The sequence below is a fragment of the Branchiostoma belcheri genome, unplaced genomic scaffold, assembly GCF_001625305.1.
Source record: "Branchiostoma belcheri isolate BF01 breed outbred unplaced genomic scaffold, Haploidv18h27 scaffold51, whole genome shotgun sequence".
NCBI classification, from domain to species: Eukaryota; Metazoa; Chordata; class Leptocardii; order Amphioxiformes; family Branchiostomatidae; genus Branchiostoma; species Branchiostoma belcheri.
In genome coordinates this window covers 436,228-453,406 of record NW_017804143.1, presented here as the reverse complement: position 1 = coordinate 453,406, position 17,179 = coordinate 436,228, and the positions used below count along the sequence as shown (strand labels likewise).

The following is a 17,179-nucleotide window of genomic DNA, read 5'->3' as shown; positions in this document are numbered from 1 at the left end:
ACAGTCAGAGCATGTTTTCCTTCTGCGTAGGTAAACTTACAAAGTACGAGCAGTGGGTAACAAGAAAATACATGTGGCTACTCCAGTCTAATAGTTATTTATTCACCGACTGGGAAATAATAAATTAGAACCACTGCAAATAAGTCAAACCACGCTCGCCTGGTTATAAACGATAAGCCCAGCGTAGACGTAGTTCTGCGTACGTCTCGACAGCTCACATATATCTTCAACAAAAGTGGTCTGTGCTGTTCAGGGACTGATTGGAGAATTAATTTTCTCTCTAACCTTTTGCGCGATGTTCTTGAGAGAGTTTGAATCGAGGTCGTGTAGTACATTTACTAAAATGCCGTTCATAAGACAGTCATATATCTATGCCTATCAGGCTGTAATGTGTGTCGTGAAATTCATCGTGGTTCGCTAGTGAAAAATGGTCTTCTCAAAAGTGGAGAAAGGTACATATTTCTCAAAAAGATATGGCCGGTAATATGCTATTAATTTTATGCCCTGTGTCGTCGTGTGTCATAACTTTGTTTCTAACAGTAGACAGGTTTGGACTCGTGCCATCTTTGACATTTGCCTGTCAAATGAAACTTTTTGCGAATCAATTTTTGGTCCCAAATGCAAAGTGGTTCCAATTTTCTATTTGAACCAACGAAAGACATTTTGTAATTTCTTTATTACCTCTGGGAGAGAAGTATTGTTTTTGGGGGGCGCTGTTGTAGGGAGGTTGTTTGAATTCCAGATCACGGCACGTAAACGTAGCGTAAAACCGACGGTTTATCCTCTTTTCGCAAATTTACGACCCCTATACGTGCACGTAAAGATCGCCTTGCCGTAATTGTGTAGTAAGATGTTTTTGCCGGGAATGTGTACTGTGTAGTCATGGTATGAAATATAAACCAAACTGTAATAGCACTATTAGCGAAGTAAGTTACGCCATTCAATGATATGATACATGAACGCAACCTAATTTGAAATTCCCGATTAGGCCACACCAAGTAAATTTTATGGATGACGTCCGCGAGCGCATTGATTTTGGCCTGGTCCTAGAAAAAAAACAAGAAATTCCGCTTCCTGTAACTATGACCAAAGAGTCACGACAGTGCCACAAATCGTTAGATTGACGTGAAACCCGTAACGCGAAATGGGTAAAGAGCACATGCTTTGTTTTGATGATGAATAAAAGACTTCTTGCTTGTTACACTGTGTCACCTCATTCAATTTGTGTCCAAACATTTGTCATCTCTTAATATATTTCTAATCTAGGCATCTTGTTTTTAGGGCCCTTCTTGTTTTTTTTCGCCCTCTCGCATTATATGTAGGGTCTCCAAAGGACGTCATCCATAAAATTTACTTGGTGTGGCCTTATGAATGTAAAGGTTTTAATTGTTCTCAGTTTTGATGAAACGCCAATAGATGGTTGAAAAAAAGTGATAATTGTGTACTATACTTTTAAAGAAAATATTGCTTGATTTTACAGCATATTTCAAAACTTTATTGTTTTCGTAACCACTAGAAGCTTTAAATTGTTACCATGACGCACAAGTGCGCATGTAGCAAGAAATGAAAAACGCAACAATTAACAACATCCTGGAAACGTAATCCACAAACTAGATGAACATATCAATATTAGTACGTCTGCCCTAGCGGGATTTGAGAGTACGTCAGCGGCTGCCATGGTAACGGAGAGTGTGATCAGTCTGAACCAGACTGGGTGAGGAGGTCATTCAGTTGACAGTTTTTTAATGAAATAAATATATTTATTATTCAACCAGCTAACATCACTCGGCCGACTCATGTGCCGGCTTGTCGAAAAATGTACTACCGCAAATTCACAACTCCAGCCTTGTACTCCTGTGGGTTTCATAATCTTTTGATTTTAGTTTTTAGTCGCCCGCGTGCATTACTTTTGGGGTCTTCAGATCGAGGATGTTGCGTTGCCTTAGTACATTTACAGTAAATGTTTTTCGCTATACCATACTTTGTGTGCTTAGTCATTTGTTCAACGTAGATTTCATAATGAAGGCAATTTGCTCTTACCAAACTTTTTATTCGCACGCTCGCATCAGTTTTGTGGTTCCAAGAGGATGTCATCCATATAATCAAATCAACATGGCCTTAGTTAGAACTTTTCCTTCGCCCGTACACTTGCCGAAAGCCCTTGGGTCTGATTTAGAGTTTCTCCCCGATATTGAAGGTGAGGCACGCAAGAGATGATTTCTCCGAGGGTTTAGAACATCAAACACCCAATAATGATGACCTCTTCTAAATCCGATGTTTCCTTCAGATGGTCCTGACAGAGTTAGATGGACTGTCTTCTGGAACCACAAGGAACGTGTCTGACTTTTAGATCAGGTTGCTGATCGCACGTAGCTCGCACGCGCTGAGAACCCCGGCCGCCAACTCAATTATGCCTAGGCCTTCCCTGCGCGATCAGAAAATGCTGCAACTTCCAAGTAACCCCCCCCCCCCCTACGATCAATAACCCGTTAACGCGTTACTAAGGACTGGTGGAGGCTAAGGGACCGAGGGGACATCTGCCTTATTAAGGACGAAAATGTCTCTGTCAAGGACTCAATGGTGCTAGATGTACTCTTGCCTTGTCACCGCGTTTTTCATTATTATTAAGCAATAACAACATCGTTAAATAATTAGGTTATACACACCTAAGTAGTTGTCTGTCTCAAGACAGGGACGTACCATAGCAAGATGTATCAAGTTTCAAAGTTTCATGGTGGAGGGGTGCAGGGAATATAGATGCTTTAGAACGACCAAAATTGACAAGAAATACTTGTAAGTTGTAGGCCAATAGATTGAAGCCTCCTTGAAGCAAGAGACAGGAAAGGACAGTTCCAACTACAAACCCGATGAAACCGGCCACCCCTATCTGCGAAAATGTAGCGATCCCAACAAAAAAAATCAGAACACTCCAAAAGTGAAGCAGCCGACTCCGAAGTTGTCGGACAGGTTACAGATATTCGCGCGCAGGTGTGGTCTGTCAACTAACCCAGATTATCTACACTCAACACGAGGACACTTGCCGTAAGTCCGCCATATCAGAATCTACATAAGGAATTATAAAATGTTAATCGTTTACCAGGGTCTTTACAATCAGAAATCATATCAGAATGACTCGTCTTCAACCCCATACTAGCCGTAGTGCTGTCCGGGATAGGTATACATGAGCGTAGCGTCAGCGAGATTACCACAAAATGTGGTCGCTTATAAAACTGTGCCTAATACTAGTATTAGTACGTCGTAAAAAGGGGCATGAACTGGCGGTTGATCCCATGGGAGATTATACAGAGTTCCTTAAAGCTTTAAAGCAACCAACAGATAATGCCATGCAACTGTAGGTCGTTTATTTTGACAACACGGTGAATTATCTAAATTGATATCCCATATACGCGTAGTTTTGGTGAGTTTATTTGTAGGTTTAGAAATGCCCCTTGTCGTATTCGCGTATGTAAGGATGATGTCCCGTCTATATGTATCAAATGTTGTGTCCAAAAATATATCGTCTGCAACGTTGACCAAATTTCGTTGAAAAATCCGAGTTCTGCACCTATCCTACCTAGTTCTGTCAATCATAATAAACTGATTAACAGTTCGGCCAATGAAAGGACAGCGATTGGTGGTTCGACCACGGTTCGACCAATGTTTTAAAGGCATGTCAATCAAAGGATTTCCATTCTTATGTCTTCGTTTTGTACTCTCCTAGCAGAGGTTGGATTTTGGGGTATTTTTGACGTGTTTTTAGGCTTTTTTACCGTTTTTTTTGCACTGGAATTGCTTTCATCATTTTGGGATGAGAAAAATTCCAGTGACAAAAAAGGAAACCCCGATAAAAAAAGCCTAAAGATACGCCAAAAATAACCCAAAACCCAAACCTCTGCTTGAAGAGTATTTCATTTTGCATGTGTACGTTTTGAGGGAGGTGGGCAGCGCTTTGGGATCAGTCTACTAGTATTGGGTGACTTGTCATTTCTTGCTCTCAATGGATTTAGGTTCACAGTTTCTTTTAAAAATTTGCCATACTGTGTTTGTTTGTTTATTTGTTGTTGCAGCAAACATGTCGGTAGAAAAGAGGACAACTCCGGAGATATTCGACCCTAACTCGACCCCCGAAATGACGGCGAAGTATTACGACAACTGGTCCGGGCACTACGAAGAGGTGCGTACATGTAGCTGCAGATTTTTTTTAACGGTGTCGCTCAATGCAAGGCCAATTATTTTTGGCCACCTCTAGGCATAGAGCTAGAGGTACTTAAGTGAGAATAATGTAGTTATGTCAGGAGATGGCGGTGGACATTTGTTTTGAAGCTTTGTAGATTGTAATCGGACGGAAAGCAGCTGTTTGGAAGAGAGTTCCATAATTTTGCAGTCCGGGAAAAGAAGCTGTTGTTGTAAAATGACTTGGAGATAGGTATGTTGACGGTGTACGTGTATTGATGAGAGCTGGAAGAGAACCTAGTGGCAGATGAAAGGTTCTGAGCGGTGGAACAAGAATACAAGGTGCTAGAAACAAGCAGATACGGGTCTAGTCTGTCTAGATATGTCAAATAGTTTTAGAAATAGTTTATACATTAAACACAACCAATAATTCGTCTGAGCAGTCTGAGCATGCGCACTCGATGACTGTGAGCCTCCATCTTGTTTCTTCCAACAGGAGATCATTACGCAGTTGAAGTGCATCGCTCCCCGAGTCTGCGCAGACGCAGTACAGAAAGCCCTGGCCGGCTCGGACCGGAAGGAGGTCCGTATTCTTGACGTGGCGGCCGGGACTGGACTGGTCGGGGAAGAGGTGAGGTGGTTAACAAGTGATTGAACCAACTTTAAGCTATATTTCTTTTCACCAAAAGTCGAAATGTTTAAGAGAAACTATTCGTGTGATTGTAATTTACTTTTCAACATATTTGCGCAATCTTATATCATCATATATTTCTGACATTTATGTTTGGCGATTAAACAGCCGATAGGCAGACTCAGTTTGTGGAGCCATCACAAACCACCAGAATGTAAACAAACATGGCTGACAGCTGTGTTTCAAGCTTTGATTACACACTCGTAAAGCATAGTGTTTCCTGTTTCAGCCCTGAAAAAAATAGCTGTGATTATCTTTTTTTTTCTTTTTCTAGGGTCTGTCGGGAAACAGGAAACACAACATTTTTTCCTAGGCCTAAGGCATATTTTGGCACATCGTAAATGACACTTACTTGCAATGGAGTCTTTATCGATTTGTCTCTTTACTTTTTATTGATTGATTGATTGGATATAGGAATTTTCTTCTTACACGTAACTCACCTGCTTATGTTTCGATGCCTGTCAGACACCTTCCTCAGAGCTTCTCATGAGTTCTACTTCTCGCTGCTATATGTAGCCAATGTAGGTTACGCTTTAATTTGCGGCGAGAACAATAACCACATCTAGTGGTGAGAGGCAGTACTGCAGTCAAACGCTCTGAGAAAGATGTCTGTCAGGCATCGAAACATAAGCAGATGAGAAATATAATCAGTTGTGTAAAAGGAAAATCCCTATATCCTATATCCTCCCAACCCGACATGCCTGATGGAATTATTTTTGGATGATTGATTCATCATCATCATCATCATCATCATCATCATCATCATCAAATGGTTTATTGTTCAATTGACTTTGCAGCACTACTTGCATGTAGGCTGAATTGTGCCCATTGTTACATATCATCAGCTGTAATTGATTAAAAAAGTTGCGAGAATATTTACAAATATTATAAAACCCACTGCAATAAAATCATATATAGCTTAAAAACGAGGCATTTAAAATTCGTGATCTTTGTACAACATTGAAAGTTTATTGCAAATTCATGCCCGAGGGCTAATTGCAAGAACATGATAACAACAGTGAACAGTAAAAATGATAATAAGTAATGCTAATGCTACTTTATATATACATTTGTAGTTATTGTTGGGTTTGATTTCTTTTCCGTGTGCAGTGGAGTATGAAATGGCCGACGTTTTGCGAGATATATGAATTGGGAGGTGTTAATTAAATCCAACTACATAGAACGATATGTGATGTCATTTTCTTTCGTTAAGTATTCTCAACAGTGACGGTACCGGACTATTGCTGAACCTTGTGCGAGTTATGGGAAGAGTCAGTGATTGATTGGTCATTCCTTATCATTAGCTGCAGAAGATGGGTTTCACGAACATGGACGCTGTGGACGGGAGTCGGGACATGCTGGACCTTGCCGAGAGGAAGCAGATCTACCAACGACTCATCTGTGACTTTGTCGGAGCGAAACCCATGGACATCGAAAACGGTATCACTCCATTACATTCTCAACCAGTCATCCCGAAGAGTTGTAGGATTGCGAGAATCTTACATTCGGCCAAATTAAAATAGGGCGCGTGTCTTTAGGGTTACTTAAAGTTGCATCATGTAACATATTATTACGATATAAAAAGTACATTTTCTGATCATTTCTTTACAAAGTAAGTTGAATCAACCCTACTCCATTGCAAATAAGTGACATTTAGGAAATGGAGGTGCCAACGATATAAGCCAAGATATAGCTGTCAGTAATGCTTGTTTACATACTGATAGTTTTTGGTGACACCACAAACTATCTGCATGGACATTAATCAATCCGTCCAAAATGTAAAGTTACCCGTATTTGTTTAATTGAGAAGACCTGTGCCCTACACAGACACGTATGACGCCATCGCCTGCTGCAGTGCCTTCGGCCCGGGTCACCTGAAGGAAGACTGTCTACCTGAGCTCATACGAGTCGTCAAACCAGGTGAGCTGAGGTTGAATTTAAAGATCTTGGATACCAACCAGCATGAAAGTGCAATCTTAGTTAGTAAATCAAACTGTTCTCCAACTGAAAAAACGAACTGACCCACCAGAATTTTCGACCGAATTTCTTGATCTTCATCAGCTATCTGATCCGCCACTGGTTCAAAGTTCACCGAAGTTGGTACCAACCCCCGTCTAGGCTGAAAGTGCCATTACGAAATCTGCCATATATGGGCTTTTAAAAGCCGGCTGCTCCGCCAGTCCATTGCTTCCCAGTAACTTGAGGTTAAGTAAAGCACCCTAACCTAGTCTCCACCAGACTCCTTTGCAGGCTGAATAAATAGTAGAAATCGGCCTAAAAGAGAATCAGGATATCATTGGCCAGAGGGGTTGGCCGGTCAGAGAGGGTCCATTTGCCTGCCCGGAGTCTGGTGGAGGCTAACCCTAACCGGTCTCCCATCTCCGTCCAGGCGGGTCTATCGTGATCACGTTCCGGGAGGAGTATCTGCACATCGTGGAGGACTACAAGGACAAACTGGAGCCCGCCATGGTCCGTCTGCAGGACTCAGGGCTCTGGGAACGAGTCAGTCGGGACGTCTTTCCCAAGTTCTACGAGGACAAGGACGGCATTACCTTCGTCTATAAGGTCCTGTAGCTGACAATCTTCAAGCTCAATCATTTGATTAAAAAAATCAAAAATTAAAAAAAATATATATATTGAGTCGTGTTGTTTTATTTTAGCTGTAAAAGATATGACATGATAAGCTGTATTTCTAGCCCCCCCCCCCCTCCGTCTACTGGTTTCTAGTATCTGTACTATGAAGTCGGTAAAACGCACCAGCATTACGACTACATAATGCATGCATATATGCGACATTCGAAGGTCTCGAATACATACAAACCCGCAAACTCAGCCACCCAAAACAATACTTCCATACGTACCTGGATGTTGTTACACTACAGTCGAGTATCAAATTACCGTTCCTTAGTACGATCGATAAATCAGTCTTACAAAACTGTCGGGAAGTGACCTTGTGTGTCTTCCATTATAATACATATGTCACTATTCACTATGTCAGTATGTGTGTTACTACTCATAATACATTCGTTTTGCGGTTTTTCTCACCGATTCAAACCTTTTAGATTCTTCACAGTTTTTTATCTATCCCAAACTTTCCCAGATAAATTACCCATGGTTGATATACCTATATAACAAACTTTGATCCTTCCTGACGTATTCCACCTGGGTTAGGAAAACAAATTTCATTTGGAGAAAATCACAACTTCTCGGACTGTCCCTATATTCAAAGGGATCGATCTATCCGTAGCTACGTGTCTCCTGGTTACCCCAGGTGTAAATACAATAACATTGTCAATGTCTACCCGTACGCGGTCGCCTCAACCCTAAACCTCTCGAGTGCCCGTTACCAGCGAGACCGAAACAGAGGATTCTCTGAGCGGTACATGCACCAGCTTCACCGCTTCTTCTGCATTTGTTAAGAAGGTGAGACTAACGTACTTGTATTCTCTCTTTTTTACTGTCAAATTTGTAACTAGGTTACGGGAAACGATGGAGTCTACTTGATGGTTCATGAAAAAATGATAAAAACATTTTTTTATATTGTAGGAAAGTTTTTTTTCATTTTAAATTCATCACACAGTAGTAGTAAAATTATACGTTTTTGACCATCGTACAACTCATCAAACCCATCTAACTTATTTACTCAACATCAGAATTCATGAAACGAGAAGAAGCTGAACCTATGTGTTAGTGTAGCTTCAGTTTTAGAAGGTTTAGATTGTTATTATATAGAAGTCCTGTCAATGTATTTTACTACTAGATTTCTACTTGTATGTCTGTACTCTTACTGATCTGATATAAAGGTTCTAGGTTTGGATCTAAGCAGGCCCCAATAACTAGTAAAGCACTTAACGCCCATTTCCTCTCACTCGATTCAAGTTAAAACGATCTGAGTACATAGCTTCAGTTAGGGACGTCCTCTCAGATGGGACGTAAAGCCGGAGGTCCCGTGTTTGAGTAGGACCCGTATTTGTGCCACACCTTAAAGAACCCACCACACTTATCGAAAAGAGCAGGGGTCCTTCCCTGAGTGAGTTGATCAAATCTCCACAGTCTCGTCTTACGTAGCTTGTACCTTCAGCACAAACATTGTGTGTTAAGACCTCCCACGTGCCTTCAGCATGCGGTTATTCCACAAAGAACAAACATGGCAGTGATCAATGGGGGGAACAATTCGTCTGAACAATAAAAACACGCCATGATGTCATAAATAATGCACCGTGAGAGAGTCCGCACGCAAGAAAAGTCATTGCTGAACGACCAGCCATGGAGATTTCTTCACAGCATGTCCTCTGTCCATACAGTTAAGACTGATGAATGGGTGCATGTTTATTTGATGAGACTTAAAGTTATATTAAACGTTGATTTTACATTGACACGCGTGAACTTTACATTGTAGAAAATTTGCATTATCTGTATCAAAATCATCCACTCACGCAAGCTGGCTACCTCCTACGGTAGGGCGCTGAGGTCTAAAGACAAAAATCTCAGATGAAGAACCTTTAGGTTTAGGAACGCCACGATCGCGATACCGTTTCTTATCTAGGTATTGAATGGCGTATCTCGTCTAACTATATGTATATATAACGGTGTAGATATCAAATCCTGTAATTGTGAATCATGCTTCAATTCAGCGACTTTGTTGCAGCTGCAATGGCATATCATCTAAAGTGTGATTTCATTATTGAAATAAACAAGCCATCCATTCATTCATTCATAAACGGAGAAAAAATTCACAGGAGCTGCACGGTGACATTTCCTTGGCCGATCGGATGCCGTCTCACCAGTCAGACCATGTTTGTGACGATGTTTGTGTATATCCAGCCACGGTACAACCGACCTTTCCTAACAATACCCTCTCCATTGTCCAGCCGTCAGGTCGTGTGTTGGTAACGGCAGCTGACCTTGTCCGTGTTTCCGCTGGTCGCCATGGAGATGCACCAACCAAACGGTAAGCTGCGTCACTGGGCACCGGGGTAAGGTCACACTGATGTAACGTCTAATTAGGGATGGCATCCGCATTGATTTTAGCCTGCTCTAAAGAAAAGTCACCTTCTCTGAGGCTCAGGCCTGGGTGCCATCCTCCGTAGACAGTGGTAGCCTAGCGACAGTAGGGAGCTTGTGGTATTGTAACCACGGAGGATGACACCCAGGCTGCCGAAGATCCACTGTACAGTGTCAATGCTGCAAAATGCCAGCACGTGCCGGCTTGTCGTAAAGGTCACTATGTACTACCGCACATTCACATTAACAATACCAGCTATGTATTCTTGTGGTTAAGCAGCATTTTTGGGCAAGAATTAATTTTTTATTCGCCCGCGCGCACTAGTTTGGGGGTCTTGAGAGGATGTCATCTATAAAATTAAGTCAGTGTGGCCTAACGTAACATTAGGGGTGTTACGTATTGTTTGGGGCACCAGGTGACGTTAAGTCAGTGGGCATCAGATTACATATTAGGTATCATCGCATTAGGTAAGGCGGAACACCTAACGGTTTTCATTGACACTTATAACCCTTTCCCGTTTCAGTGGTCCATCCAGCTCCTATGCAGCAGACGATAGTGCAGGTGAGTCGCACTGTCACACATAGGTTTCACATGTACAGTTTCCCGCACAGTGTTCACTATTATAATAGTGTTCACTTTGTCGTTCTCCCACAACATCTTTCTGTCACACGTTAGAAAAATTTTCACTTCGTACTTTACATTGGTGTTTTTTTCAACACGTTTCGTCAAACTTTGGAAACATTTTCACTTTGTTCACACAGTTCATACTACAGTTCTTCCCTCAACACGTTTATGTCTCATATTGCATTTTTGTCACCTCGTATTTCACACTATAGTTAACCCCAGGACTTTTTTTCATATTTTGAATACATTTTCTCTTCGTAGTTGACGCTATACTTTTCTGTCTCACCATTCAAACATTTTCACTTCCTAGTTCGCGCTATAGTTTTTCTCCGACGATTTGTCACAGGTTGGAATACTTCGTATAACATATAGGTGGCGTAGTTTACAAGTATAGTTTTTCTCTAACTGTCAGACGCTGGTAACGTTCTTACTTCGTACTTCACACTAAATATAAATCAGATGATACGGAAGTGGCGTCGTGGTAAAGCGTTTGACTATGGAACGGGGAGACCCGGGTTTGATCCCGGGTACAACCCGACGCCCTTGGGAAAGGCACTTTACTCGACTTTCCTCACTCCACCCAGGTGTGAACGGGTACCTAACTAAAGTCGTATTGAGGCACCTGGTGGCGTCGAATGGCAGCCGCACAGACCCTTGTGACTGTTCCACCAAAGTGTGTGGAGCAAATATGTTATATGTATCATGTGTATTGTGTGATTGTAAACACTGCATCAATTCAGCGCTTTAATTAATAAAAGGCTGCGATTGCACGGGTAATGTTTGACTTTTGTATACCTGTTACTTAATGGATCACCTTTACTTTCATCTAAACTCAACTCTCAATTACTAATTATTTCACAGTTATATCTCTCCGAAACCAAGCGATTTAACAGTTGATTTATACTATAATTGTTTTCATTTATAATATCTTAAAACATAACTCTGTTCACTCGTTACCTGGACGATTCCCATGTCTTGTGTTTTGTGATGTAATTTTTATTTCATGTCCAGTGGTGACGTGAATATAAGCATATAGCTTGAGTGCGTCACCACTATGTATTGTATATTTGCATGTTGGAATAAAAAAAAATGAAAGGTTTGACCAATAAACCATTTATGTCTCCGTTTCGCCCCCCCTGCCGCAGACCGTCCCGGCCACGCAGGTGGTGATCGCGGAGAGCCGCCCGCCGGACCACTTCGGCTGCGCGCTCTTCACCTGCCTCTGCTGCTTCTGGCCGACCGGAATCGTGGCCCTGGTCTTCTCCTGCCAGGTAGGGTTTTTAAAAGTCTTCACAGGGTGTCTTAGAACGTCATCACTGCACGGAAAGTTGGGTTTACCAATGGTGATGAATGCAGATAAGTTTGGCTGCTTTAAGCAGATAAGTTTGGTTGCTTTAAGCCCCTGTCATGCTGAGGTTCCAAACCGGGGCCCGGACGGGTAGTCTTATGGAAGAAAAATCATGATACAAAAGACAACAAAGCACAAAGAAGTTGAAACAAAATTAATAATGGTCACTATCTGCATATATTAGTGATATAAGTTTTTGATTTTTCGAAACGGCCGGGCCCAGACAAACCCACGAACTCAGCCACCCAAAACAATGCTACCCGGAAGTAATAAGCTGAACGGTTTTCTTGTTTTCCTCTGAGTGATTATCTTATTTTCCCGAACAGTCTTTTGTACCTCGTGCACTATTGTCTAAAACCTGATCTTCGTATATATAGTAGCTTTGTGATGTTATTCATCTCTGATAATACCAATTTTAGAATGTTTTAGCTGTTAGGCCACACCAAGTAAATTTTATGGATGACGTCCGCGCGCGCATTGATTTTGGCCTGTTCCTAGAAAAAAAAACAGGAAATTCCGCTTCCTGTAACTATGACCAAAGAGTCACGACAGTGACGCAAATCGTCAGATTGACGTGAAACCCGTAACGCGAAAACAGGACAGGACGACAACTGCTGTTCCACCTGTTTTGATGATGAATAAAAGACTTCTTGCTTGTTACACTGTGTCACCTCATTAAATTTGTGTCCTAACATTTGTTGTCTCCTAGTATATTTCTAATCTAGGCATCTTGTTTTTTAGGGCCCTTCTTGTTTTTTTTTCGCCCTCTCGCATTAGATTTAGGGTCTCCAAAGGACGCCATCCATAAAATTTACTTGGTGTGGCCTTATATCCATTGATGTGATTGTGCTGTATTTTACCGCTAATGATGCAGATATATGTAGGATTTATGCCAACTTTATCTATTTGTATAATGGGTGCATGTTGTAAATACTTCATGCATATTTCATGCATTTCATCGTGACATGCCAGTCGATATTCAATAAATCTGAACCTGAATCTTCCCGTCAGGTTGGGCAGAAGCTGCACGACGGTGACATCCAGGGGGCCAATGACTCGTCCAACTCCGCTAACCTGTGGTGGAAGATCACGCTGGGGATCGGGATCGCGCTCTGGATCATCGGGATCGTCATGATCCCTGTCTACTACCTCGTCATCCTCCCGACGCTGTGGGTTAGCTTTCTGGGATAGGGACAGCTTGTTCTAGTGTATGAACATCCTCGCATAATATTTCATCCCCGTCTCTTTTATGCTGGAGTCACAAAGCTAAGCCGGGGCTTTGTGGGGCTGTTTGAATGGAAGAAAAAAAAATAGACATCGAGAATATGTACAGATTATGTTTACGATTATGTTATTAACGTTTTGTGTGTTGTGCCACTAGTTTAATTAAAGACATTAGTCTGAAACTCTTTGAATTAACCATTCACACCACGTTACTTGCGCAAGGGATGCCCAGCTAGATGGCGCATCGAAAGGGTATCTCTGAATGGTGAATAAATACACGGAACTTTATACATCACGTAGGCGTCCCGAAACTGACACAGTAACCACGCACAAAGTCACGAGAGTATGCAACTTATGGTGTGATACTAGTAATGCCTTGTCAGTTGCTAATAACCACCGAATAAGACCACCGAGTGAGCGTAGCGAACGACGTGATTTAATGAGCACAATAGTACGTACGGTCAAGTGGTCCTTTATTCTAACAAGGATCACTTATGGTGATTTTTCACCTCTTGTATCATGTTTCTATGAGTTTCTATGACATTACGGCGCCATAGCTAATATGAAATGGGGACGTCTGATTGGTCAATGTCACCTGGCTATATGATAATCAACTTAAATACGTGCAGACATATTCAGGTTTAAGAACTTGTTCTTTAATTATTCAATAAAAGGTTTATGATAGTAAATAAATGTCATTACTGGACCAATGCATTCATGTCTTCATTACTTCTGGGTACGGGCGTATTGTTTAAGTGCGGCTGTCGTTGGTTTGTGTGTATGTTTGTCTGAACAGAGTAGGTTGACAAGGATGACAGAAACTGTAATACTTAAATAATCCCCAAATCTTAAATCTAAAGTACTATCCTGACATGTCGTATTACACTGTGGCGATAAAATGAATATGCAAACACTTTATAATTACTTGTTACCCTCATTAAGGAGGCACTGTTTTGTGTGTTTTATGTGTTATGATTAGTGATAAAAAATGGAAAATTCATATCTGTGACTTGTAAGTTAGTTGAAACTGAAGATCATTATGCATACACTACCTAAGGATAAAATGTTAAAATGGAAGGACTTCACGCATAAAATATGTGTAATTTAAGTAGAGCTGATAAATGAGACAAAGTAAAACAGCAAGATTTACAAAAGCTATCAATCTTTTAATGAGATCTCCAAATTCACATTTGATGGAAACAGTACAATTATAAGGGATAAATGTCAGGCAACGGTAATAAATGAATGAAAGAACGAATCAATTGATTACATGCCAAAGAATTTTGTAGACCACAAGGGTTCATATGACACCAAACTTACGTTTGAAAATTACAAGGAATGGAAGTCAAAATAAGTCAGATAATGAACAAAAATATGAGGTAAGTTGATTGTATAGAACCTCAAAAAATACAAAAACATGAGTAAGTAAGTATGCAAATATGTCCTGTAAGTAAATTTCTTTTAGATTTCATCTTGGCTCAGACTATCTTTGAGGATTTTGCAGTTTGAAATAATGAAATAACTTGAATAAACAATCAGGTCGTCACTTCAACCCATAATTTAGGTTACATTACTGAACAAAAAATGTTTGCCTTAGTCTGTCAGTGAATAGACGGAGTGTTTTCTATTTGACCATCATAACAAAATTCCAGCAATTTTTGAGCTTGATCGGTAAAGGCAAAAAAACCTACAATGTTGGCTTATTTCAGCTCTGAGTAAAAACATCAGGTAAATTAGGTAAAAAAGGTTCCCGAAGGTACACTTCTCGCATTGGGTTAAAGTTTTGTGAATATATACTTCCTCAAAGATAGTCAATACAAGAGTCAATACATAATAAATACAGGGCCAAAGAATAAACACATTCTTTCGATTCAATGTACGAAATTCAAATTAAACATTAAAAATAATAATATAAGTTAGCATTGGATGCCTTGATTAAACTTTTATGCAATATTGGTCTAATAGATAGCAACAGATTGGCCTCTTATCAACAAAGTATTATAACCTTATAGAAATATAGAAAGATACACAATACTAAAAAATCAATATTACTTCATATTACAATATGAACGTCTGATACAGTTTGGTAATAATGCAAACTAGCACACAAGTCATCATTGCTTACATACACACACTGACAACAATTGAAATTATTTTGTATATTTGTTCATTACTTTCACAAAAATAGATCACGGCCAGCGTGAATTAAATGTCACTTCTAGGTTTAAAAATAGACCAAAATTGCACAAAAATGTCACTAAAAATATCAGTTGTCACTTGACATCACGTGATTGTTAAAAATGATCAAATTTGTCCCATTGTCACATAAACTCAAGTTCCATATATCATGCTAATACAGAACATACAAAGTGTAATGTTCTACATGTAGTATACAGAACATGCAGTGATCTCCCTTTAAGTTTTAGAATAACTCCAATGTTATGGAAGTACTATAAAAATATAATACATATATCAAAGTGTAATGTCTAGTATACAGAACATGCAGTGATCTCCCTTTAAGTTTTAGAGTAACTCTAATGTTATGGAAGTACTATAAAAATATAATACATATATAAAAGTGTAATGTCTAGTATACAGAACATGCAGTGATCTCCCTTTAAGTTTTAGAATAACTCCAATGTTATGGAAGTACTATAAAAATATAATACATATATAAAAGTGTAATGTCTAGTATACAGAACATGCAGTGATCTCCCTTTAAGTTTTAGAATAACTCCAATGTTATGGAAGTACTATAAAAATTTAATACATAGATTTGGAAGGTACAACAGAGTTCTTAAGGAGTATGTTATTGCTGCAGAATGAAACTGGTCCAAAGTCAATGACAATTCGCCAATGCAAATCTCTTTTTTTAATCAATAAGATCTATTAAGAAACAGGGCTGTTTCTTGAATTCCCCTCAAAGGTTAAAACACAGACAACAATACAGTTCCCCATCTACATAAAACTTCAGTGAAGTTTTCCATATATGTGCACATTCTCACCACCATGCATTACTTTAGGAGGCTGAGCTGTTGGATTGTGTCCAGACAGGGTAGGTTGACGGCACGTGGGTGGGGCAAGACTGACAGGCAGAATGACAGGTCGAAAGGTCAGACACAGGAAGTTTGATGAGCTTGAGAGCAGCTTGACGGCAGGTGGGTGGGGAAGGTTGACAGGCAGAATGACAAGTCGAAAGGTCAGACACAGGAAGTTTGGTGAGCTTGAGAGCAGGTTGACGGCAGGTGGGTGGGGAAGGTTGACAGGCAGAATGACAGGTCGAAAGGTCAGACACAGGAAGTTTGGTGAGATTGAGAGCAGGTTGACAGCAGGTGGGTGGGCAAGACTGACAGGCAGAATGAAAGGTCGAAAGGTCAGACACAGGAAGTTTGGTGAGCTTGAGAGCAGCTTGACGGCAGGTGGGTGGGGAAGGTTGACAGGCAGAATGACAGGTAGAAAGGTCAGACACAGGAAGTTTGGTGAGCTTCAGAGCAGGTTGACGGTAGCCTGGTTACCAAACCTATTATGGCTCCCGAGTCCTACATCCTCTCCGCAAATAGTAGGACTCGGGAGCTATAATAGGTTTGGTAACCAGGCTAGGTTGACGGCAGGTGGGTGGGGAAGGTTGACAGGCAGAATGACAAATGGTCAAAAGGACAGGCGGTGGTAATGGAGTGGACGTGAAAGTTTCTACCCGTGTTTGTTGCTATGCTGTAGTTACTAAGTGCACAATACAAGATCAATCAAGTGTCAGTTAGGCCATGTTGATTTGATTATATGGATGACATCCGCGCGCTCATGAATTTTCGGCCGTTTCCCCCCCAAAAAAGTTTTCAACCATACTGTAAATCGTACAATACAGTTGCAAAATGAGCAAAAATATACCGTAAGTTACAAAAAAATAAGTAAAAAACTATACCAATGTCGTAGAATGCCAAAATCAAACGAGAAAAGACGAAATTGTAAGGAAATGAACTTGAAGATTAGATTATTCGCCAAACCATATTCTGTCCAATTTGTTCAGCCCTCATGACCACGTAGATTTCATAATGAAAACAACTTTTTTTTTGCAAAACTTTTTTTTTATTCGCACGCGCGCATCAGTTTTGGGGCT

General features: G+C 40.5%; 2 protein-coding genes across 2 annotated transcripts; both read left to right on the top strand.

The window, feature by feature from the left end:
- Positions 1-4,428: 4,428 nt before the first annotated feature.
- On the top strand, positions 4,429-7,447 carry LOC109480429 (Williams-Beuren syndrome chromosomal region 27 protein-like). The gene is made up of 5 exons (XM_019782618.1): positions 4,429-4,437; positions 4,670-4,804; positions 6,169-6,304; positions 6,692-6,784; positions 7,254-7,447. The coding sequence occupies exons 1-5, from the start codon at positions 4,429-4,431 to the stop codon at positions 7,436-7,438; spliced, it is 558 nt and encodes a 185-aa protein (XP_019638177.1). The 3' UTR covers positions 7,439-7,447.
- Positions 7,448-9,636: 2,189 nt separating this feature from the next.
- Positions 9,637-13,032, top strand: LOC109480428 (transmembrane protein 91-like). Its single transcript, XM_019782617.1, has 5 exons — positions 9,637-9,660; positions 9,764-9,815; positions 10,393-10,430; positions 11,639-11,764; positions 12,853-13,032. The coding sequence occupies exons 1-5, from the start codon at positions 9,637-9,639 to the stop codon at positions 13,030-13,032; spliced, it is 420 nt and encodes a 139-aa protein (XP_019638176.1).
- Positions 13,033-17,179: the final 4,147 nt, after the last annotated feature.